Source organism: Medicago truncatula, chromosome 6 (genome assembly GCF_003473485.1).
Source record: "Medicago truncatula cultivar Jemalong A17 chromosome 6, MtrunA17r5.0-ANR, whole genome shotgun sequence".
NCBI lineage: Eukaryota > Viridiplantae > Streptophyta > Magnoliopsida > Fabales > Fabaceae > Medicago > Medicago truncatula.
The window spans coordinates 5,062,741-5,089,368 of record NC_053047.1 but is presented as its reverse complement, the minus strand read 5'-3'; the positions used below and the strand labels follow the sequence as shown (position 1 = coordinate 5,089,368).

The 26,628-nt window shown below is 33.1% G+C and overlaps 2 protein-coding genes across 2 annotated transcripts; both read left to right on the top strand.

Moving 5' to 3' along the window:
* Nucleotides 1-68: 68 nt before the first annotated feature.
* LOC112422684 (uncharacterized) lies at nt 69-1,000 on the top strand. The gene has a single exon (XM_024786035.2). The coding sequence runs from the start codon at nt 74-76 to the stop codon at nt 806-808; it is 735 nt and encodes a 244-aa protein (XP_024641803.2). The 5' UTR covers nt 69-73; the 3' UTR covers nt 809-1,000.
* A 17,249-nt stretch (nt 1,001-18,249) lies between these two features.
* LOC25495367 (disease resistance protein RPV1) lies at nt 18,250-26,276 on the top strand. Its single transcript, XM_013595584.3, has 5 exons — nt 18,250-19,123; nt 21,506-22,616; nt 22,800-23,075; nt 23,750-24,523; nt 25,499-26,276. The coding sequence occupies exons 1-5, from the start codon at nt 18,576-18,578 to the stop codon at nt 25,961-25,963; spliced, it is 3,174 nt and encodes a 1,057-aa protein (XP_013451038.1). The 5' UTR covers nt 18,250-18,575; the 3' UTR covers nt 25,964-26,276.
* Nucleotides 26,277-26,628: the final 352 nt, after the last annotated feature.

Here is a 26,628-nt window from a genome sequence, read left to right as displayed (position 1 = left end):
CCTAATTAAATGACTAGGTGATATTAATTTACTTTCCAATTTCATTTTGAGCCTATTTTAACTTTTACAGAATATGGATGCCAGTTGGTGTGGTGGTAGTTTGCTTCCTGGTGATAGTTATCCATATTGGTTAGCCTTCAACTCCGAAGGTTCTTCGGTAACTTTTGAAGTACCTCAAGTGAAAGGGCGTACGTTGAAGAAAGTAATGATATGCATTGTCTATTCTTCAACCTTGGATAACATAACATCAGATGGCCTTACAAGCTTGTTGGTGAAAAATTACACGAAGGCCACCATTCAACTCTATAAGAGAGAGGCAGCAGTCTCCTTTGAAGATGAGGAGGGGGAGAGAGTAGTATCAAGTATAGAAGCTGGTAACAAAGTTGAGATTGTTGTTGTTTTTAAGAACGGTTTCATTGTGAAGAAGACAGCTGTTTATCTCATATATGATGAACCAATTGGTGAAACTATGGAGCAATGTCATGCACGGACATATAAGAATGTTAATGTTTGTAGTGGTGATAAAACTGAAAGCTTTGAAAGAGAGGTCTCTTCTCATGCAGAAGAAAAGAATCAACCTATTGTTAGTAGTGATGAAGAAAATGAAGGCTTTGTCAGAAGGGTCTATCTTGCGCAAGATAAGAATGAACCAATTGTTTGTAGTGCTGAAGAAAAGGAAGGCTTTGTCAGGAAGGTATCTCCTCAAGTGGCTCCCATTGATGATTTAAAGCATAACAAAAAGAAGAAAATTCTCAAGAGGAGATGGAAGACAGTAAAAGAATGGTTGGATAAGTATTGGTGCTGCTAGTTGTCTTGGACCGATCAAATAAAGTTTTGAAGTGTCGATGACAGGTTTTATCCTCAGATTGGTAGCTACTATTGCTCTGGTTTCTGAAACATTGGGTTCTGGGGTAAGTGAAGTTGCCATTTAACTTGATTCTGAAGCCATGATCTTAATTCTTAAAAGGAAATGAGTCATGGTTCTAGATAAGTCATTCAATATGCGCACAGATTGGGTAATCTTAATTTTCTTGAATAAGAGTTTATCTATGGGAAAATGTCAAAGACATGCACCTAATCTTCTAATGAAGTTTGTAGTATGTCGTTTAATGTCATTATAGACCTGTTACCTATTGTGTGCCTTTGGTTTATTTTTATTTTGTTATGCTTAACAAATTCCATTGTTTCATAACATATGTATTTGTTGGTTACATCATTGTAAAATCATGGATGAAAAAGTTTTGAACACTCATTACCAGTGCCCATAAAAAGGCATGGTTAAGTTTTTCGAATGAAAAGCACTGCTCAACAAGGAAGCTCCTCAAAGATTTGTTTTGCATATTAAATTCTCCATAGAAAAAATCTTGTGCAAGTATCAGTAAAAGTGTGGCAGAAGTTACTAACATATCTATCTCAAGGAAATATGAATTGCTCCTAGAGTAAAGTAGACTAGTAGATGTGACAATGATAAAATATTAAAAAGAACTTAAAATGTCTAAATTGTAATATAGGATTCTGCTCAATCAAATCCATCTAATTTATTCTCTTTCATTTTGAACCTGAGCAAGTTTAATGTCATTGGAGACTTCCCCATGCCTTAGGTTGCTTGGATAATTTTTTGATAAGCCAGCTGATGTCTCTGCAGCCGACCCGAAGAAATAATTATGTCATAATATAATGAATTTGGTTGCATAAACAGCAATGCAACTGCAATTGAGGCGCCTCAGCCGCCGTTCCACCTCTACTAACTTCTCACGCATTGTCCAAAATTTCAAAATTACCATTCGTTTGGATTACATAATATGAAGCCTAAATGTGCTATTCCGGATCATGTAATCCAAAACTTGTAAAAAAAAAACCGAGGTATTTGTTGACTATCGAACAATCCCAAAAAAACCGCATTGCAATTTTGGGGATGGTATGAATGGTCAACAATGACCCTCACATCACACCCGCTCCCCATAGGAAAACTAAGAGAGAGAAAAGAAGTAGGAAATATGAGTTTTAGAATAAGGAATATGGAAGAAAGGATGGGTATTTATAGATAAATGTTTTATATAGAATGTATCATCAGTCAATAATATAAGTCAATAAAACGTGTAAATTATATCATTTGACCATCCAAAATCATCTGACCTTCGAAAGACTCCAATCCACCTTCCAAATTTTGGATTGTTTCGGATTATATAATCTGAACACTTCCTGTTAATTTTAATATACTGTTTAATTAAATTTTGATTCTATCTTCCCTTGTACAGAATAAGACTGTCGATGGGTTTGGAGGTTTTTTGCTACGTGATGATAGTTATCCTGATCGGTTAATTTTCAATTGCAAAGGTTCTTCAATGGTTTTTTATGTTCCTCAAGTGTAAGGACGTAACTTAAAGACAATAATGTGCATTGTCTATTCATTGACTCCAAAAAAACATAGCATCGGATGGCCTTAAAACTGTGATGGTGAAAAATTACACGAAGGGGACCATTCAACTCTATAAGAGAGATGCATTAGTCGCATTTCAAGAGGAGGAGGGGCATAGATTAGTATCGAGTATAGAACCTGGTAATAAAGTGGAATTTGTTTTTGTTTTTAAGAACCGCTTCATTGTGAAGGAGACAACAATGTATATTATATATGATGAACTGATTGGCGAAACCATGGAGCAAAGTCATGCGCAAACAGATAAAAGTGTCAATGTTAGTAGCGATGGTGAAAATGAATGCACTTTGTTGGATTGATCAGTTTTAGTGTTGGGCAGAATTGCAGGCAATGTGTGCGTAGATTGCATGCTATTCTAATTGGTTTGGACTTCGTTCTGAAGTCCTGATTTAAATTCTTTAAGGGGAAAAATGTTACTTGACCAATTGTAAAGAAAAAGAAAAGTATGCTCAAGCGTAGTTTGCAGGTACAAATCAGCCATTTCATTCAATATGTGTATAAACTTGACCATCTCAATGTGCTTCAAGAGGATTTTATCATTGTGACTATTGTGTCCATCCTATTCCCTTCATGAAGATTGTGGCCTGCTATTTAAGCTTGTTAGATAGTGTGTGCCTCCGGTTTAGTTTATCTTTTGTTATGCTATTCAAGTCTTGTTATCTCACAAAAGGTGTATTTATTGGTTATCTCTTTGTAAAATCATTTTTTGAATAAAATTTAAACATACATTTTTTTTATTGCACTAATCATAAAGTAGACAATATGGTAAATATTTTGTGAACAAAAAGTATAAAGTGAATATGTGGGAGATGTTTAATTTTAACAATTAACAATATTCTGCAGTGTGGCTAACAATGAAGAAATGCTTGAAAAGTGGACAAGTTCAACTTTAAGCTGGACTTCACAAGTTATAAATAAATGGAACTACTAAGTGAATCTGCAGTGGTATAATGATTAAATGCAGATTTCTTTTAAATTTTTTCTTCATTAATTCATGTCTACGTAGACCCAAGACAAAAATATTCAGGCCACGATAACTTTTAACGACTTTGAAGAAGCTTTTGGTCTTATTTGCATATTACTCTCTCTGACCATATTTCATGTCAACATTAAATATTGAACGCTCTACCATTTCTTTTACAACTCTATACCCAAAAAACTTATGAACTTCATCCCCTTCTTCATCTCGAAATCCAGAAACTTAAAGGACTCTGTGATGCATTTGAAACTTTTCAAAAAAAATAATATAATATAAACCGTCACAAATTCAAACATTTCCATTAACACAACACCTGGTTGATTTTTAACTCAATTCATGTAGTCTCCATTTTGGATTATATGAACTCGCATCTTAATTGATATTTCTTTATTCTTCCTCAATCATTCTTCAAATATATATGATCACTTTTGTTAAATTTTTAATCTTCACCAGAACTTATTCAAATAAAGTTACGAAGGTTGTTGTTGCAACTATGATCTTTTGTAGTTTGATTAGTGAAAATGGTCACGTATCACATATGATATGCCCTTTTTTTATCCAAACTTCAGTTATTCTTTCAATGACATTTCTCAATGAAGTATGTGTATAGTTGAATATGTCATTCGTGCCTTTTGTGTCATTACCATATCTAAAATCATGAATGTGATATCTTTCACCATTGTATGATGATATCTGTCCACCACCGTTCTGCCCAGACTAGGCAAGGACCGGATCAACTTGATTTTGTGACTTCTTTTCCGGTCTAATAACACGCCAAATCCAATAGCTTGGCCTAACCACATACGAGTCCAGTTGTTGGGTGAACTAGTAAGAGCGACTATTCTGGTCCGATTTTTTAAACACACCATTCTTTTATTAAAATATCCGGTTATACCCTAAAATTATCCGGTTATACCCTAAAATATCTTTCACATTTTATCTATTAACACCCCTTAAATATCCGGTTATACCCTAAAATTACTAAAATATCCCTATTGTAAAATTAAATTTTCAAAATCAAACCATTTTGCATTTCCCTTTTCACGTTGTCTTCCTCTTCACACTCTACTCTAATCTTTTCATTCCCTTCCTGCATTGCTTCCAAAAAAAAAATTCCAATTCTTTTTTTTTGTTATCCTTGCCATTACTATAATTTACAAATGAATTTAGAAATTTATCTGAAATTAGGATCTCTCCACTTGGGGATTGAGTTTGCTAAAAAGCAGGGGCGGATGCTTGTTTATGAAAGGGGGTAGCTATGGCTACCTCAAAAAAAAAAAAAAATGAATGAGTAGGTATGTTTTTTTATATATAGTTACCCCTAATAATATATTTTTGACTACCCCAAGTTCGATTTTATGTGAAATAAATTTTTGTCTGACTTAGCTTATTTTAACTTCAGATTACTAGATCCTGTCTCCCAAAAACAATAGTATTATTTTTTCATACAATCCTCTATATTAATTGTTCTTGTTTTTTTGGTAAAATATGTTGTTGTTGTTTTTGGTATAATTTATTCTTGTTGCTTTAAGTGTATTTCATAAAGTACATTTTGTATAAATAATAGTTATTGTGAATTTTTTATTGATTAAATATAATATTAATTTTAAATAAAAAATTATATATGACTATCTCACAAAAATATTGCTAGCTTGCCATTGCTAAAAAGTCTTCGTATCGAAAAAAAAATGTAAAACGTCTTACCATTAAAAAAGTTTCTAAAAAGTTTTCGTACGATAATTTTGTTTAAAAAAATAGAAGAAGACATATTAGTATATTATCCGCCATGGTATGGCGTTTTGAATGCCATTGTTGACCGAACAAGCGAGTAAACGTGTTGACTTCATCCCTTTAAGCTCTTTAAATTTAGAAGCACTTCCTCTTAGTTTGATTTTTGACAAGTTAGTAGAGCGTATCGATCACATTTATTTCAGCGTGGTATGCAAGAATTGGTATTCCATCGCAAAGTTTAGTTATCAAAATCGCCAAATAAAAAACAATGTATTACCTATGCTAATGATTCCCACAAAAAGAAGGTGTAGAACAAAGAGATGTTTGTTTATATGGGATTTCATCCAACAAAATTTTTGGTCTTTAATAAGTGTGAATTAGTGTAGAACAAAATTTTTACATCTTTCCATGAAACTTATTTTAAGGAGAACACAAAAAACTATACCTCAAATCATTAAGTGTTAGTTTTCTTAATAAGTGTGAATTAGTGTTTTTTGCTTATAAATTAGGACGGAGGGAGTAATTAAGAAACATATATATCATCATTAATTCATAATCAAACAATTCATTCTTGTTTTTGGTAGATTCAAACCCTTTTTATTTACCCCTAATTTTTTTCTTTTGGCCATAAGCACAAACTCAAACTTTATAATTTTTATAAAATCATGATAAATTTTAATTCAGTTAAATATGAGACACAATGAGTCCTCTAAAAAAATTAAACCTATGAGTGACAAAATAATCTAATTAGCACGAACAATTCAAGAATTATTAGTCGAGCTTGTTAGTTTTTTTTTAATACAATTTAATTAATTATTAAAAAAATATGAGTATATGAGATAAAGACAAAGAAATATCATTGATGGTGATGATGACTCAAACAACCATAGATATATGAGTTCTACCATTCATTTTAGGCTTAATTACACTTTTGGTCCTTGCATTTTGACCAACTCACGAAATTATTCCTACCTCTTTTAAATCGAACAAAATCGTCCCTAAACTATATGTTTTTTGCAGTTTTAGTCCTATCTCCCTATTTCCAACTCCATAAACGCACAGAAATGACAGTTTTAATCCAACCTGTAACACCCCGTTTTCCCAACATAAAAATTTCATTTAAATAATCAGAGTTTTTCACATAAACGGAATGCTACACTTCTTTTCTTAAAATCATAAACTGAATAAATAACTATTTATCCTTTAAAATTCATTAACAAAATCTTTAATACTTCGCAGCGGAATTTATTCAATAACTAAACAGTCTTTGACACGAAGGCCTCTTCATAAATGTCTCATAAAAATTCAATCTAAAAACATAGTCATAAATCTTCAAAAACAATACGTAAGGAATAGAAAAGCAATAACAAAGTTCTCATCCCGTTACGTATCAGAGCACCTAAGACACACGAGAGAGAAAGCTCACACGACATCAACTATTCTTGGTTACCTGCAAGTTACTCATACGAAGAGCAACATTTCCAAGCAGAAGGGGTGAGATTTCACAAAACAATAATATTAAGCATATAATTCAACAATTATATTTAACAACATAAATAACTTCATCTATTAGTAATAATAATTCTTCATGTAATAATTCTTAATAGTTCAACTAACTTCTAATCATCATTTCATAATAACATAACAACAACATAAACAACAATGATTAATAAATATTAATACTTCACTTAGTTCTTTATTAACAACTCATTTACAAATGACAACTCAACGACAACGACAACGCAACTTTTACAACTTATCAACTCGACAACTTGACAATCTTGACAACTCGACAACTTGACAACTTGACTATGCAACTTAATCTTCTAATCATGCATGTGGTACCAATCTTTGAGCGTAAATAGGCTCCTAGGGCATCAAGCCCTCAACTTTATTTGAGCGTAAAAAGGCTCCCAGGGCATCAAGCCCTCAACTTAATTGAGCAAAGGCTCCAGGGCATCAAGCCCCCAACAATGAAATGCTAATGCATGGACTCGACCTCTTAACATCTTAAATCGACAACCTCTTATATAATCCAATAATTTGGAACTTCATCATCTTAATCAACTTAGACCGACTCATGCAGCTTAGTTAAATAACAACAGCAACACTGTTATCGCGATTTTCGGGTGTCAAGTCATAAATTAGGCTTGAACCTTTCAATCTTTGATATTCTCTATTTTTTCTTGGGAAGGGCAAAATTGAGAAAAAACCCTTAGATTCTAAGTTCGGGGGTCGCTTTCGCTACGGGAAGGTGTTAGGCACCCGGAACGATTATGGTATTCCATAAGAGCCGTTCTCCTAAGTTTATTTCTACGCTTTATTTTTATTGCCTACTTATTTAAAAGAGAAATTTTATTTGAGTGAAGAATGGGGGAAGAGAAGATGATTGAGATTTTATTTTACTTGGCTTGAAGGAGTTTTAACTCATTGCCTACGTACCCTTTTAAGGGATCAAAACCAAACGTAGTTCGTTCTCGAAAATTGTTTTTGCTTTTGTTGGTTGATTTTAAGTTTGAAAAAGGAATTTTGAAGAATGGAGATGAGAGGCCTCAAGGGCATGAGATTTGGAAAATGTGAGGTGGAAGTAGTTATTTTGCAAAATAAAGTCTAAGTATGATTAAAATTCATTGGGATTTTTCTTAAGAAAACAAAAGGGAAATGAGGAGTTTTGACTCCTATTTTAGAAAAAAGGTTTTCAAGTGAGGTTATTCACATTTTTTGAAAAAATGATTTTTTTGTCTAAGCGTTGTAAAACCTAAGCATACATCTAAACATACATTCCCTAATCATGCATCTAGAACATCCATGTGGGGTGTGTGCATGTGTCGGTGCTCGTGTCGGTGTACATCACTTATAGTGTCCATAGTCCTTTACATTGAGTCCTAAATACATGTTATGGTCTTGCAAGGAATTAAAAAAAGAACCAATCTATCTAAAATTATTACAAACCCAATTGATATAGTAATGAATAAAAAATTGATGCCAAAACTATGAGATGAATGAAATGTGAAATGAAATGGTTAGTATCATAGGGCATAAAAATAATAGAAAAGTAAACAAAATTGAATAGAATGGCAAGAGAAAGAAAAGTAATGAAATGAAATAAAATGGCAAAATATACCTAAAATTGGTTATGACACTTAGACATGCACATGACCTATAATCCCCTCATTATAGCAATGTTAAAGGGGTTTGATTTTGAGCTATAATGTGGGAACAAATAGGACATATTCAAGCCAAGAATCATGACACATTTTCAAAGATATTTTGCACTTTATTTCTTGATAAAAACACACATTGCTTGCAAAACAAGAAAGACATGAAAATCTACATCCACAATCAGCAAGATATACACATGATCAGCAACATGTTCATCATGAAATTACACACCAATCATCCACATCACATGCCAACATTTTATGAGAAAATATACCACAAAAAATGCACAAATTTAGATCAAACACAAAATTAATCAAGAAAAATAACACACACATTTTTATCATTTTTAAACCACTGGAAAATATCACAAAAGTGTTAAAATGTGTTAAGAAACATATGACAAATTTTTTTGGAACTTTTAGAGAAAAAATTAAGCACACAGAGGTTCAATTAGCAAAAAAGCAAGGTGCAGATAGCACAAAAGAGCAAAAACGCATAGGAACCTTAGGCCCAAACCCAAAGTCCAACACCAGATCACAGGAATGTACAGGGACCGTTGGATTGATCCAGGAGATGGAACCCTAGATCCAACGGTCTAGATTGAGGGAAAACGAACCAGAATTGGACCGGTCCGGTTCAGTTGGTTATAAAAGGGTTGGGGGACCGGTCCAGTTCATTCTTCTTTCTCCTCTCTCTCTCTAACCTAAACCTAGTGAGAGAAGCTCTCACCTCTCTCCTCTCTTCCGGTTGTCTTCTCCGGTGAGCTTCACCGCTCCGGTGGGGTGGTTCGCCGGCCCAACAGGGCGGCGCCGCCGCACCGGAGATGAGAAACTCATCCGTTTTCAAAAAATTTTGCAGATTAAGACATCCTTTTTCGTTCTAAGCATGAATATGGCATTGGATTTTGCATGCAAGGTTCGAATCAACGTAGATCTGGAATTTTGCGTTTGCGGTTTACGAAATCTTTTTCTTGTTTTCTTAGTTCTTTTCGAATGGAAACTTTCAGATCTTCACGGATCTACGTTAGATTCGTCCTTGTTGACGTTTTTTACGGAAAAAAAAGGTGTTTAGGTTTTACCTGGAATTTTGAATCGGAGATTTCGAAACGGAATCTTCAGGAAAAGCTTGAATCCGGTTCTGCTGGTTGCTTTCTTGCTTTAAACCGAAAATAAATCGGTGCCGTTCCTTCTTCTTCTTCACCGGTCCAGATTCTGCTTCTTTTCTTCTTCTTCTCACTGATTCCTTCGTGATCGGTGCTGGAGTTTGCCAATGGCGAATTCGCACCTTGAATTGCAAAGGAAACCGATTCGATGATGAAGATTCAGTGATGAATCTCTGAGAATTGCGAATGATCTTGTTGATTCTCTGTTGATTTGCACTGATTTGTGATGTTTTGTGTTGATTTGTGATGATTCTGGTGGAATTTGGAAACGGTTAGGGTTTGAGTGTTCTTGGTGTTCTTCGTGATTTCTGGAAATTGTTGAGTTTTGATCTTTGAGAGCAGAAAGAGAAAGTTGGAAAGTGTTTGTGATGTGGCGTGTGATTAATGGATCTGTGTGGCACTGTGCACTATTTATAATCTGACAAGTGTGCTTGAGACCCAATGAAATGGTGACACCTGGACTTGTATGAAAATGGCACGGCCTTGGACTGAAACTTTGACTTAGGGACCTTCCTGCAAAAAAGAAAATTTGAAGGACTAAACTGCAATAATAAAAAAAAATGGACTGAAAAGTAATTTTAAGAAATTTGGACTAAAATGCAATTCTGGAAACTTTTTGAGGGACCAGAATGTAATAAAAATAAAATTGAATTAAAAATTGGTAAATTGATCAAAACGTAAAGCGAAACAAAAAATAAAATCAACAAAAGGACTAAAACGAACCAATTACTGACATGAGGTATTTTAAAATACCTCCCTGTCGAAATTTTGACAGGAAAAGACCAAAATGCCCCTAGGGACTAAACTGACTCAAACTGACTCAGATGCAATTTTTGAAATGACTTTTTAAACAAAGACTCGACAGTGATTTGTACAGACAAATTGAAAAGACTCAGAGGCAAACACAGGGACTAAAATGGGTTCCACTGCAGGAAATGACCAAAATACCCTTTTGTATGATTTTTTTTGAAATAAAATGCAAGAAAAGTGATGCGACGTTTCAGAGAGTTCTTTAAATGACTTGTAATGCAAGAAAAGACAGACAGAGGCAGTCAAATATGTTTTAAAAAGAGAGTAGAGATTCAGAGTAAAATAACAGAGAATTGACAAATATCAGTGTTAAAAAAGAAATTTGAACGAGTATTTTTAGGTCCAAAATCAGGGTATAACAAACACAACAGTATACAAAAAGAGCATGACATAATAATATCAAATGCAAGTCAACAACGTCTCAATTATTCACATATAATTCAAGTAATGCATATACAATTATATCACAATATAACAACATCAAATAATAATCAACATCTTAAAACATCATATATATACATATAACACTTCATCAATCATGGACAATATCGTATTCACAACATATACATTCATATACTAATTCGTCAATCATATTCAATTATTCATTGTGACCTACGTGCAGTAATTTGACTATAACTCAAGTTCTATAAATCCTTTTGAAGTCAAACCAATGGCATTAGAAAGCTAATATTCATACCTACAACTTTCGTGTTTACACCTAAGACCAATTCTGTACCAATCAATACCAGTTTTCATTTCAAATTCGGACAAAGTTGTGCTGAAATTCATAAAAATTCACTGTGACCTATGTGCAGTAATTTGACCATAACTCAAGTTCTATAAATCGTTTTGACGTCAGACCAACGACATTAGAAAGCTAACATTCATACCTACAACTTTTGTGTTTACACCTAAGACCAATTCTTGACCTATCAATACCAGATTTCATTTCAAATTTGGGGCAGAGATGAAAAGAAAAATCAGAAAAAGCAACCTATATTATTCAACTTTACTTTCATTCAAAATCATCACAATCATCACTCTTAACCCTAATTCTCAAATTCTCAAAAACTAAACCTGCAACATGTTAAATACAATTTTCAGAATCATAGACTCAAGATTATTGAATGTTAGTCCCACCCTTACCTTATAACTCAAAATCGCCGCTTTCTAGGTCTTTCTCCCTTTTCTCCAAAATTGATCGTACGTTATGTTTTTTTTTTTTTTTCTAAACTAGGTTTCTCCTGTTTATAACCCTTTATTCTATTTTATCTTATTTCTCTTTCTCCCCAAAACACTCTCAAATCTCATAACAACCCTTAAACTCAATATTATTTTATTTTCAAATCTTATTCTATTAAATAATATAATAAACTACCTAATAAATCATATAATCATATTATATATTCTAAACTCTTCTTAATAAATTCTAGACTCAATTAAACAATTAAATAAAACAAATAATTCAAAGAGGGCATTACACAACCACCTATGCTCAACCATGAAATAAACAAGGAATAAATCATGTGGGTACAAGGAATCTACTTTGTTCAGCATACAAACCAAGAAAAACCCTAATTTCTAAGACATGTTTCAGGTATGTAACATATCTCGGAAATTAGGTTAGTGTGCTGAATAAAGTAGATTCCTTGTACCCACCTGTTTTATTCTTTGTTTATTTCATGGTTGAGCATAGGTGGTTGAACTAAAACTGTCATTTCTGTGTGTTTCTGGAGTTGGAAATAGGGAGATAGGACTAAAACTGCAAAAAACATATAGTTTAAGGACGATTTTGTTCGATTTAAAAAAGATAGGACCATTTTCGTGAGTTGATCAAAATGGTAGGATCAAAAATGTAATTAAGCCTTCATTTTATAAAAAAAAGTTTAGAAAAGAAGTTTGAGTATGATTATAGAAATATGGAAAAATTTATAAATTTGGGGAAATAAAAATGGAATGTTTGATTATAAATTAATGATGATATATATGTTTATTAATTAGGTGATAGAGAGTATTTGGTGTATATTAATTAATTTGGTGATAGTTTTAAACCTTTGGATTAAATGAAATGAATGGATAAGATTTGGTGTCAAACTAATTTTGACACCATGGTGTCATTTGGTATATATATTATTACCAGCAGTAAGGTCATGTATCCGCTCAATGATTTTTCCATGCCGCCAGTAGTATCGTTTAAACTTTGATAAAGGTAAGCCAATGCCATGCCACCCCATGATAAATGATCCATCGTGCTCAAGTCCCGCACCGTCTCAAGGTATATCACCTCGATTTTTCTGTTGCTCTTATCCGTTAACAACGTACATCCTAAGAGATAAAGTAAGAAACTTGTCACGCACCACAATCGATGGTTATCTCTCTCCACTAATTCCTGCCTCGTAGTTGGATTTCCCAAGTTAGTAGCTCAAGTAAGGTGATCTGCATAAACTTGCCTCAACCAAACATAAGTGATATTAGCACCATACTCTTTGGCACACTCTTCGACGACAACATCCTCTGAAACATCTAACAACTCAGTCATAGGTTCTCTTCTCCTAAGAGGCCTTTTTATCGTAACTCAACATCCTCCCTTCAGTAGGGATGTGTAGTAGACATGTCACATCATCCAATGTGACAACCATCCCCCACACTGGCAAATGAAAACTACTGGACTCCACATGCCACCTCTTAGACAGGGTAGTAAGCACAACATGACTCACATTATGGACCCCGACCTAAGCAATGGATGAAGCCAGAAGCATGAACGGGACCCCAAAATCAATTGAAATTATTTGTTACGCATGAAAGATCTTCTAACTTAACCTAATGTCCAATGTAGCGGAATGCAGAGTCCTCTTGAATTTGTAATAAAAATAATTAAACAGTTAATTAAAAATAAACAATGACATATTATGAAGGCAGCAAAGATAGAAAAAAAATACAAATAAAAAATAACATACAAAAGATAGAAAAATAACACACAAAATAATATATAAAAATATGATAACATTTGAAAATGAAAAAGTTAAAGGAATAAAAAAATATGAAACACTTACGTCATTCTCGTCATTCTAGATCTTCAAAGCAACATGCTTTGCGAATTAGGGCAGCAAAGACACCAGAAGGCCCTCCAAAAACAACCTCCTCATCACGGTAATGTTGCACGGTAGCATCGTAGTACTGCTCTTGGGTCACACGGTACTGATCCGGTCTATGTCACCCAAGTATTTTCTGTGATTATAGCCGGATGTGAGCTCTCTACCCCATCTGTGTTCATATGCCCCCTTCCTCTTTTAGACCTAGGGTGTGTTGTTTTCCTCTCCTGTCGGGCGCTATTGGTCATGGTTTCTTTGCTGAGTCGGATTCTGTGTGGGGTCCCAAACATATCTACACAACAACAAAAGAAAAATCAATTAAAAACTCATTTAGACATTTTATCGAACACTTAGAATGCAAAATATACAACATTGATTCTTTTTTGTTATTTCAACTTTCAAACAACCATATTAAACTTAAACCTACCTTAAAAACCTTGACAATCAATACATTCAAATATATGATCACAAAACAACCAAAAAATCAATCATTTAATTTGTACAACCCTTTTTTTTGAAGGATCATTTGTACAACCCTAAACACTAACATTTCATTATTTTAATACAAAATAACTAACATATAAAACAAATCTTTTTTTTTTTTTAATTAAAATAGGTTTAAAAACACTTACTTGTAATTAGATTGATTAGTTAATTGAAGTTGAAGAAAATTGATGCAGTTGGTTTGAGGTAGTTTGGTTAGGCTCACTTACGTCTGGCAATGGGCTGGGGTGAAGAAGTGATTATCTTCTCTGTCACCGTCCCTGTAACACCCCGTTTTCCCAACATAAAAATTTTATAAATTAATCAGAGTAAAACGCCTTAAACGGAATGTTACACTTCTTTCAAACATAAATATAGCAATTTTACTATTATTTCAATCATTTCATAATATCAAAATTAAATCTCAATGCAGCGGAAAATATCTTAATAAAACATCATGTTGGCACGACGGCCTCAACTTAAACAACTTAATAAAAATTCAGTCTAAACAGTCTTCAACATAAAAGTCATAGTAAATCACGTAACATATGGAAAATAATAAAGATCCCCATCCCGTTACGTATCAGAGCACCTAAGACTCATGTGTACCGCAACTAACAGCAACTACTCTGCATCACCTGTAAGTTACCCATACGAAGGGCAACATTTCCAAGCAGAAGGGGTGAGATTCACAAACAATAATAATAGATATATAAATCATCAACTGTATTTAACAACTTAAACTTCACCAATTTATAATAATAATAATTCTTCGTATAGTACTTCATTAATCATCAATCAACTTCTAGTCAACATTAATATCATATTCATCACATCATGTACATCCATCATATAACAACATAATCATCACATCATAAACCTCATTGTATAACAACATAATTCATCGTATCATAAAGATCTTCTCATAATAATATAGACAACACAACATAATCATCACCTCATAATAACATAGTCGACACAACATAATCATCATCTTATAATAATGTAAACAACAACAAATCATCATAATAATATTCTTACTTCTAATTTATCTTTAGAATCACTTACTAATTCAACCAACAACGACGACAACAATAAGATTCTACAACAACGACAACAACTCTCCCAACAACAACAACAACAGCTTAATCAACAACAACGACAACAACTTAATCAACAACATAAACAACGTGAGAGTACACCACCTCTTACACAACACCTGACATAATCATTCACCAACAACGGCTACAACTACGACTTCAACAACAACACGGACGATGATGACAACATCGGCAATTTGCATAACATACTTATGACTTATTCGACAACGTACAACTCAACCACGCTTACAACTTAGACCAACATTTACATCTTAGTTAAGATTCAACAGCATCACAGGTAGCACATAGACATCTCAAGACATAACAATTATCAAATGATAATCAACACAACTTAAACATCATATATAATTTCACATAATGCATTTGCAAATATACCACATCATTAACAACATCAATCATCATTAACAACATCATTAATCATCTTAATTTCATAAATAATAGATATATAATTCATAAATTAAATCTAACACCCTATAACATCAAATCATCTTGCAATTATAATTATATAATTTACAAAGCAACAACTACATCACCATCAAATCAATCCATCATAATATATGTATAAATATGTAACCATCAAACAACATCATCATCATCAACAATATAACAACCACAATCAACAATAAAGACTCATGCATGACATGACGACACCACTAAGACTCCTCAATAAATGCAGATATGCATGTGGTACCAAACAGGACCGAAGCCCTCACCGCTTTTGAATGGTTAAAGCATTCATCAGGACCGAAGCCCTCACCGCTGTGAACAACTAGTGCTCCAGGACATGAGTCCTCTCCGCTGTTTATGCATATGCAATGGACCCACTCGTGTATATCTACATACAACTAGACCATGCATACATTCTCCATATGACTCCAATTTATACAACGTGTATGGTTCAATAAATAAATCATACATCACAGCCATCAGCAACATCAACAACCAGCAATTCAACAATCCAGAATAATGCACAATTAAATATAACTATGCTCAAGACAACAACATCAATCATCACCATTCATACAACAACAATCAGCAACGACAACAACAACTGTGCATAAATAAATATGACTTACTCCACAAATTGGTCAACTTAATGATATTAATAATCAACAACAACAGAGACAGCAACATAAACAACTTGCAACATAGCAACGTTAATAATAACAACTCGAATGATATAAACAACAATATACATTTTCCACATAATATATGTAGCTTGAATTAACCAACAACATCAATTATATTAATTAGCTTAGATTCACTGAATGGCTATACCTTTATAAACAACTCCCATTCTTACCCCAAAAACCAACTCAATAACTCATTAGACCCTTTATACAAGGTTATTTCTTTCCTAAAAACATCTCTAGCTGGTTAGGATAAAGTCCCTACACTTAGGAAGAAGTTTGGAAGCAATTGGAGTGAAGAAAAATGCATTTTAAAAGTTCCTGGTCAAACCAAATCGTAGCCCGATTTTTCCCCATCGTAGTCCGATATTTTTCGTGCGAAAACACCCTAAAACCTGGTCAAAATCGTAGCCCGATTTCTGCTCGACAGACAACATCAGATTTTCTAATCTTCACGTTTTCGCGCGTAAAATCCAAACCGTTAACCCGTTTTCGATGCCGTTTTCGCCTACACGCTCCTGACACTTAGCTCTATCATAATCTACAGAAAAACTCAAGTTTCAACCAACCAAAAATCGATTTCCCAAACCTCACATAATATCTTATTTGCAAAACGTTTAGACACCGATTTTTCAAACGAAAATCCCAATTTCCATCAACCCAAACCCCAATACTGATTGGAAACTTAGTCTAGGATTAATTTACAATCTAAACATCCTTTATCACCCTAATCCATCAGTTTATCTACATCTTTCCACAATTCAATTCTACACTCTAACCCTAATTCCCAAATTCATAAACAACTACATGTTAAATCAATTTCAGATTTTACATACACTATGATTATTGAGAGTTAGCCTCACCCTTACCTTGAATTGAAGAACAAAACTCTACAGAAAATCTGGTTCTCTTCACTTGGCTCTCCTCTTGGTTTTCTCTTGCTTTCTCCCAAAACTTCTATTTGTACGTGAAACAGTTTTCTCTGACTCTCCCTTATTCTTAACTCCCAAGACTTAACTCCCTTTAATTCCTTTAACTCCCACTTAATTTCTATTAATTAAAATAAAACCTCCAAGACTCCAATTAATTATAATTCTCACATTATTCTAATTATTATCAAAATAAACTATATAATAAAATATAACATACCACATAATCAACAAATATTATTTAAAAATCATATAAAAGACTATAAATAAATCATAAATAAATAAATAACGACTAGGGCGTTACAGTCCCCGTTTCAAGTTCTTATATACTTATCTGTTACCTTATCCATAACCAACATGGATGAGAAATTGAATCTCATCCCTCTCCCTGATGAGAATAGGTATCCCCGCCCCATCCATGTACTCGCAGTGAATCATTTTTTTCATAAATAAGAATTTTTTTCATCCTTAGAGGCAATGTTGTAATGTATTATCCACTTACTTTAACATTTATTTGACTGAATGTTTTGGTTGCTTCTTTAAATATCAATGACAATTTGTATAACTTCGCAATTATTAAACCAAACTACATGGCATACCAAATAAAAGGAGTAATAAAGAAATTTTTATATTCGGGGATATGTTTGGGTATGAGTTCGGGGTGGGTACTTATATCCCTGTCATTCATCCCATACACATGTTTTGAAATCGGGAAAAACTCAAACCCATACCGAAACCCAGTAAAAGCTGGGAATATCCCTCAAATCGGGGTGGGTTCGGATAGGTACCCGCGGGTACGTATACATATGTTTGGTTATGTTTTGAACATATGGGGTTGCATGTTGTTCTATTTTGAAACATGTCCTTTAATCGTTGAATCAACCTATTTTCCCTACCCATATATATTTTAACTTCTTTCTCCTCTTGGTAATTGCTTCTTTTGTCACCATAACTTATATGTCTTTGTCATTGCTAGCAATACTTGATATGTCATGTTATCATTTTTAAAGACTGATTTCATAAGTAATCTGACTTTAATAGAATAACGAGCTAATTGACCGATAAAATTATAATTTTATCTAGTAACAACCTTCACTATCAGGTTATACCCTAAAATGGCTAAAATATACCTATTGTAAAATTAAATTCTCAAAATCAAACCATTTTGTCACATTCTCTCCCTCTTCACACATTCTCCACTCATCTTTTCATTCTCTTCTTGCATTGCTTCCCCCTTTTTTTTTCCGTTATCCACGTCATTACTATAGTTTATAAATGAATTTAGAAATTTATCTGAAATTAGGATTTCTCCACCTGCTGATTGATTTTGCTAAAAAGTATTCGTACCCAAAAAAAAATCTAAAAAGTCTTACCATTAAAAAAAAAAAGATGACATTACCCGCCATGGCATGGGTTGAATGCAAATGTTGACTTCATCCTTCAGGTTCTTTCTTTCTTTGATGAACTCTGAAGGAAGGAGTGTAGTTTTCTGATTCAGCTTTAAATAGTTTATTCCCTTTCATTCTATCTCATCTATCCATGTCTTCCTCTAGTTTCTTCCCCCAAACTGCGGTAATTTCGGGTTACCAACAGGCAAGAAGAAGAACCGACACAAGGATCCATGACGTGTTCCTAAGTTTCAGAGGCAAAGATACTCGTGCTTCCTTCACTTCACATCTCTATGCTTCTCTTCAGAACGCTGGAATCAACGTTTTTAGAGACGATGATTCGCTTAAAAGAGGACATTGCATTTCAAAATCAATAAAACGAGCAATTGAAGAATCTGAAATTTCTATTATCATTTTCTCAAAAAATTATGCGAAATCGCGTTGGTGTCTAAATGAGTTGTTGACGATAATGGAGTGTCGCAGAAGCATAGGGCAGGTGGTGCTTCCGGTGTTCTATGATGTTGATCCCTCAGAAGTACGTCATCAAACTGGTGAGTTTGGAAATTCATTTGAATATCGTTGGAACAATCCAAACATAAATCTTTCAAAGACAGTCAGAGAAAAGAAGCTGCTGGTGAAGTGGAGAAAAGCACTTCTAAAGGCGGCTAGCCTAGCAGGATTTGTAGTCTTGAATTTCAGGTAATTTAATTTAATTCAATAAATCATACAGTACTTTCAAATTCTGCAACTAAATTGTTGCCTCGTGACCATGATATTTAGGGATGATAAAAAATGTTTGTATCCGCATATTTCGGCGGATAAAATCTACTACAAACACAGGACAATACCTTAATGGATGTGAACAACGGGTAAAATAAATTGATGTTTTTACTAACCATTACTTAATAGAAATAGATGCGGATTTATTAGTATTCGTGTCCGCGGATATCTATAGCCGTTATGAAACTAAATTAGATAAATATTCTTATGCAAATATAAAATAGTAAACATTCTTTCAACTTCAGTAATAAAAATAATCTAGTACTATACAATATGGATTTTTTTTTTCTTTTGTTGAATCAAGGAACTTTGTTTTTGTTAAATATGATGAACTTGATTTATGTTTTTGTTGAATGTTGAGTTGTTGAAACAATGAACTTTGTTATTTTGGTAGTTAGGAAGAACCTTTTTTGGTTGGAAATGAAGGATATTACTATGTATGATTATTGTTATGTATTAATACTAATATTATGTTTTTGTAAAACAAAGAAAATGATTGTGATGAACTTTTGTTGTTAAATTTTACGTAATTATGAAAAGAAAAAGTATTTTTTAATTAAAAAAATATTACCAATGAATATTTGTATATATATGGATTACCCGCTTGAGAGATATACACATGGATATAGATTGTTCATTTAAATTATTTAATTTTAAATTATTAATTAAAAATTAATATAAAAATCTGATGAAAAAAATGCAAAAAAAAAAAAAGGGTTTAAAATTGGTTCGAAACCGGTTAAAAATAAGTAAACCGGTTATGAACTGGTTCTGAACCAAACTGAAATTAGTTTGAAAAATTAACCAATTTTTATTAAAGTGGTTTTTAAGAACTGAACAAAATTGTCAATGCGGTGCAGTTACAGTTCAGTTATATGAACCACGAACACCCCTAGAGAAGACTACGTAGAGTTACCGTGTGCACTAGGCCGTCCTTAGTCAGTTTGGCAAGAGTTTTTTTTTCCTTCTCTAAATACAAGTCATTTTACCGACAAGCATTGAGAAAAGATAATGCTAACAACACCCTCTTTTGAACACACTCTCTAATATTCACTCTATTATTGGTTTAAATCCTTGTGGGTGTACACTTTGAAAATTGATCCCACACAAAGTGGTGGGACATACATTGATTTTATCCAATAAAAAAGTGAGTGTTAGAGAAAGTGTTGAAAAGTGAGTGTTCCCAACGAAAATTTGATAATCCAATTATGTACATTGAGAAAATTGTCATGCATCTATCATTTATAGCATTTCTCATAAATATTATTAAATAAAAGTAAAAATAAACAAGAGAGCTTCTATAATCCCTTTAAAAAGAAAAAAGAGAGCTTCTATAATAAAGCTACAAAAATGTTAAATTTCACCACAATAGAATTCTTTGAATTGTGTGTCTCTGTTCATTCATCAGGACCACTATATATATACACATTATAATCAACTGTTACAGACTGTTACATATCTACAAGTCTTAGGGATTCCAGCCATTAATCACAACTATAATCAAACTACTCCTAAATATAAGGTAACTGCAACACTCAGTAGCACCACATTAATATGAAATAAATAACAATAATATCACAATAATCCCAATAAAAAACGACAAATCCATAACCCAAAGTCCCAAAGTAAACTGAAAATTAGAAAGACAAAAAATGTTAGGAAAAAAATCTGAGGAGAAAACCTTAGCCAGCTTACCATAAAAGTTTTTACATCTTTGACAATATGCAAAACTTACATGACCAACTGTTCAACCACCTATTCTGGTAAGCAATTTAAATTGCCTAATAGTTCTTTCTGAAAGGAAGAAGAAATACTAAGGTTCACAGAAGAGCAACCTAGAAAACCAGCCAAGCTATATCAAGGTTCACTTCAAATCTCTACTTTATCTTAACACACAAGAATTAAAGTTTTAGGGCCGACAATTCGCATCAAAGCGGAATCGCAATGGTGTCTTGAAGAGTTGGTGAAGATAACGGAGTGCCACATATTCCATGCCAAGTTGTTATGCCGATGTTCTAATCTGAAGTACATAATCAAACCGGTGTTCAGAAAAGCATTTCAAAGTCTGTTGAAAAGGAATTCAAAGTTAGAAAATCCATTTCCATAAATTTTTCCATCACAATTATTAGTGTTACTAAAGAAATCTGATACATGATAAAGACACTTAGAATTCTTGATAGTTTTGAAGGACTTTGATTTCATACTGTCTAAAAATTTGAGGAAATAATATATTTTAAAGTATTTGGCATTTTATTCAAAATATTGCTAAAAACTACACGGTCTTTGATTTGTTTTATGTAGGAATGAAAGTGAGGTTATCAAGGATATTGTTAACAATGTAACGCATTTGCTTGACAAGACAGATTTGTTTATTGCTAATAATCCGGTGGGAGTTGAATCTCGAGTTCAAGATATGATTCAACTGCTAGACCAAGATATCCAACAATCAAATGATGTTCTCCTACTAGGGATGTGGGGTATGGGAGGAGTTGGTAAAACAACCATTGCCAAAGCTATTTACAATAAAATTGGCCATAATTTTGATGGTAGAAGCTTCCTTGCAAATATTAGGGAAGTTTGGGAGCAAAATGTTGGCCGGGTGAATTTACAAGAAAAACTTCTCTTTGATATCTGCAAAGAAATGACAATAAAAATACAAAGTGTTGAAAACGGAAAAAACATATTAAAGGATAGACTCTGCCATAAAAGAGTATTGATTGTACTTGATGATGTTAATACACTTGACCAACTGGATGCTTTGTGTGGAAGTTGTAAATGGTTTGGTTCGGGGAGTAGAATAATCATTACAACAAGGGATAGGCATATACTTTGTGGGGATAGGGCTAACCATGTATATGAAATGAAACACATGGATGAAAGTGAATCAATTGAGCTATTTAGTTGGCATGCATTCAAGCAAGTGAGTCCGACAAAAGATTTTATTGAATTTTCTAGAAATGTAGTTGAGTATTCTGGGGGGTTGCCACTAGCATTGGAAGTCCTTGGGTCATATTTATTCGATAGAGAAGTAAGAGAATGGAAAAGTACATTGGACAAACTCAAAAGAATTCCTAATAATCAAGTACAAAAGAAGTTAAGAATAAGCTACGATGGTTTAAATGATGACATTGAGAAAGAAATATTCCTCGATGTAGCTTGTTTCTTTATTGGGATGGACCGAAATGACGTTACACTTATATTAGATGGATGTGGACTTTTTGCAGAAATTGGAATAAGTATCCTTGTTGAGCGAAGTCTTATAACTGTTGATGATAAGAACAAACTTGGAATGCATGATTTGTTGCGAGATATGGGAAGAGAAATCATTCGTGAGAAATCACCAGAGGAGCTCGAGGAGCGTTGCAGGTTGTGGTTTCATGACGATGTGCTTCATGTATTGTCAGAACATACGGTAAGAACTTCATTTTCTTTATTGTTTTAAATCTGGAAAGAAAAATAAAAATTGATGATTCAATTGTTACCATTCATTTGTTTTAATGCAAGTTTCACTCCCTTGTAACAAAATATTGGCTTTAATGCAAGTTTCACAGCCTTGTATCTTTAAGCTTTGCATGTTTTTCTTTTTGTTTCAAAGGGAACAAAAGCTATTAAGGGACTGGCTTTGAAGTTGCCAAGATCCAATGAAAAATGTTTTAGTACTAAAGCATTCAAGAAGATGAAGAGACTTAGACTGCTTCAACTTTCTGGAGTAAAACTTGATGGAGATTTTGAATATCTTTCGAGAAATCTGAAATTGCTGTCTTGGAATGGATTTTCTTTAACACATATACCTAATAACTTTCATAGAGAAAATTTAGTTTCCATCGAGTTACAGAATAGCAATGTCAGTCTTTTATGGAAAGAGGACCAGGTAATAGTTTTGATTTCTTATTTTATCCTTCATGAGTCGTTTTCCCTTTTCAAATTGTAATGCTACTTTATTACATGGTATTTTAAACATTTTTTCATCGTTATTTCTGCCAGCCTTTCAAATCTTATAAGTACATCAGTTAAACTATTCCAAATGTTCAATTTGACTATCATGTTAAATTGTTTTACACTGTTATCCAATGATGTGTCAGCACTTTTTTCAGAATCTCAATTGGTCCTATTTGGTGGTTGTCATAATGAGACTTGTCTAAGCATTTAACGATATATATATATATAATTGGTTGATAGTGTAAAGGGGTTTTAGACCAGCAAGAATTAAAATTAAACATCCCGCAGATTATCTAATCAACTGAATTTTATGATAGCTAAAATGAAGGCAAAGAAGATGGTGGCAACATTGACTATTTCGTTAAAGAAGCTTTAGATTTACATTTAAAACATTCTATCATTGCAAATTATTGATCTCTCGGTAAAATGGTCAAACATGGCTTTTAGTAATTTCTGCAACACTGTGTACAGAAATTTAACCTTGGTTCAAAATTTTGCTCTGATATTGGTATTCGATAAAACAGCGCATCATATCATTGTAATTGTTTCCATTTATTTTTTGAAGAGTCTTCCTTAAGTTTACCTTTGACATGTCTGTTCTTGCAGAGGTTGGAAAAGCTGAAAATTCTAAATCTTAGTCATTCTCATTGTCTGACGCACACCCCTGACTTTTCATACTTGCCTAATCTTGAGAAGCTGGTACTCAAAGATTGTCCAATGTTGTCTGAGGTTTGTCCTACCATTGGAGATCTCACTGAAATACTTCTAATAGATTTGGAAGATTGTGTTAGCCTTCGTAGCCTTCCAAGAAGCATCTATAAGTTGAAATCTTTGAAAATACTCATTCTTTCTGGGTGTTTAATGATTGACAAGTTGGAAGACGACTTGGAACAAATGGAATCATTAACCACTCTTCTAGCAAACAACACTGCAATAACAACAGTGCCCTTTTCAGTAGTAAGGTCAAAAAGCATTGGATATATCTCTCTATGTGGCTATGAAGGACTTTCACATGATGTGTTTCCATCTATCATCTGGTCTTGGATGTCACCAACAAATAATCTTCCACCCCTATTTCAAACATCTAATATCATGTCATCTCTTGTTCCTCTAGATGTACCACATAGTAGTTCCCACGAACTATCATCGATTTCCATGTACCTTCCAAATCTTCGAAGTCTTTGGGTGGAGTGCAGTTCAGAACGTCAACTTTCTCATGATGCAGCAATAATTTTGGATGCCTTGCATACCATAAATCGTAAGGAGTTGGAACCAACTGCAACTACGTCACAAGTATCAAAACATTCCTTGAAGTCTCTTTTAATTCAAATTGGAATGAATTGCCAAGCCACTAATATTCTGAAAGATATAATTTTACAGGTTTGACATACTCGCTATCCCCTTTAATATGTCTGTGTGTGTATCCCCTCCAACATTTATATTCTTTAGTGTATAAGTCTATAACAACACATGTAAGTGTATACAATTATTTGATATAGGTGTAAAATACTTAAAAATCAAAATAATGAAAATTGTCTTCCAAATTTTCACAAAGTTTGCTATCAGTCATTGACAGCTTACTTGACACATGTGCAAGCATGTGGAAGAATTATAGTCTGTGCTATTTTTTCAAGATATACTCTTATTTTTCTTGCTTTTAAATAATTGATCCTAAATCACTAATATATAATTGAAATGCTTATTTTTTTATAAGCAATTTTTTTTATTAAACATCAACAGATGCATGAGAATTGCCACTTTGTTAAGAGCAGAAATTACATTTATAACTGAATTACTTCTTAGGATGAGACATATGAGAGGGCACATTAGAAAAAATATATTCATTGAAACTACATTTGAAGATAACAAAGTATATATCAATTGAAATTGATGATTAAATATGTTTACCAGTTAAAATTAACATTCATAAAATCACTTTTATACGTATCGTTTTTCAAATTAACAATAAAGACTTCTTACTCATAAGAAGAACATGAGTATACATCTTCCATGCTAGTTATGTATTGGATTTTCAAGTAATCGAAGAATATGAGTTGTGACATCATTTGTATGAACTTTGTTTTTATGAAGAAAAAAAAAACTGTTACAAACTTACAGGCTTCAAAAAGCGCATTTTAGAGCGGTAAAATTTGTTACTATCGTTATTTTCCCTCACTATTATTTTGGTATGTATGGAGTTCATAAGTAGGACTGATAGTTGGTTTTATGAATCCAAGCAAATATTTCTCTGTAACGTCAAAATATGATTAATTACCTTATGAGGAAAAGTTAAATCTTTAATTGTTGAATAAATGATAAGTTGAAGTTAACATACATTTCAATGTAATTTTGCAGAATATAGATGTCAATAGTAGTGGTGGTTGTTTGCTTCCTGGTGATAGTTATCCAAATTGGTTAACCTTTCTTTCGGAAGGTTCTTCTGTAACTTTAGAAGTCCCTCAAGTGGAAGGGCGTAACTTGAAGACAATGATGTGCATTGTCTATACTTCAACCCCAGATAACATAACATCAAGTGGCCTTAAAAATGTGTTAGTGAAAAATTACACAAAGGCCACCATTCAGCTCTATAAGAGCGAGGCATTAGTCTCCTTTGAAGATGAGGAGGCTCTGAGGGTAGTATCAAGTATAGAACCCGGTAACAAAGTGGAGGTCGTTGTTGTTTTTGAGAACAGTTTCATTGTGAAAAAGACAGCAGTTTATCTCGTATACGATGAACCATCTGTCAAGAGATTCTCTACTGAAGAGGAGCCCACTGATGACTTCAATCAGAACAGAAAGAAGAAAAACCGAGTGGAATGAATCAATGAAAGATAGTAATGCAATGGCCGAGCAAAAATCAATTTTATGATGACTGCTAACAATTGTTTTCCATTTTTGGCTTACAAGCTGCTTTGTCATTGTCTGATTTTTGGTCTGTAGTTTCTAGATTTTATCCTTGGTGAATTTTTGTATTCACAAAGAGTTCTGAAAGATTCTAATTTGTTCTGTTACAATTCTTCCATGTCATATACCATTTAAATGTCTTTTAACAAAATGGACTCAAATAGTTATAGCATTTAAATGTTTAGCAAACTTCTGTAGTCCTAAATAATAGGATATATAGCTGCCAAGAAGAAACTCTGATTTGAACAATGAGCATTTTACCTCAGCATCAGGTTTTATAGTTATATGGCTCAAGCTCATTTCCTTTGCTGCAGAAACCTTCATAACTTTATTTTTTAGTAAACATTTATTTTTGTCCCTAACGGTGTAAGGCGCTCTCATTATAGACCCTGAATGATCAGCTATTTGAACCGTACTATGAGTTATAACATTCATATGTCTTTTAACAAATTGGACAGGACAGTCTTCAACCTAGTTTAGCAATGTGTTCATTCACCATAACATTTGTCTCTAAGGTTGTGACTTCTTACTTTTCACCAATATGTTGGATATGAATACTTGAAACGGTTGATCAGTTTTTG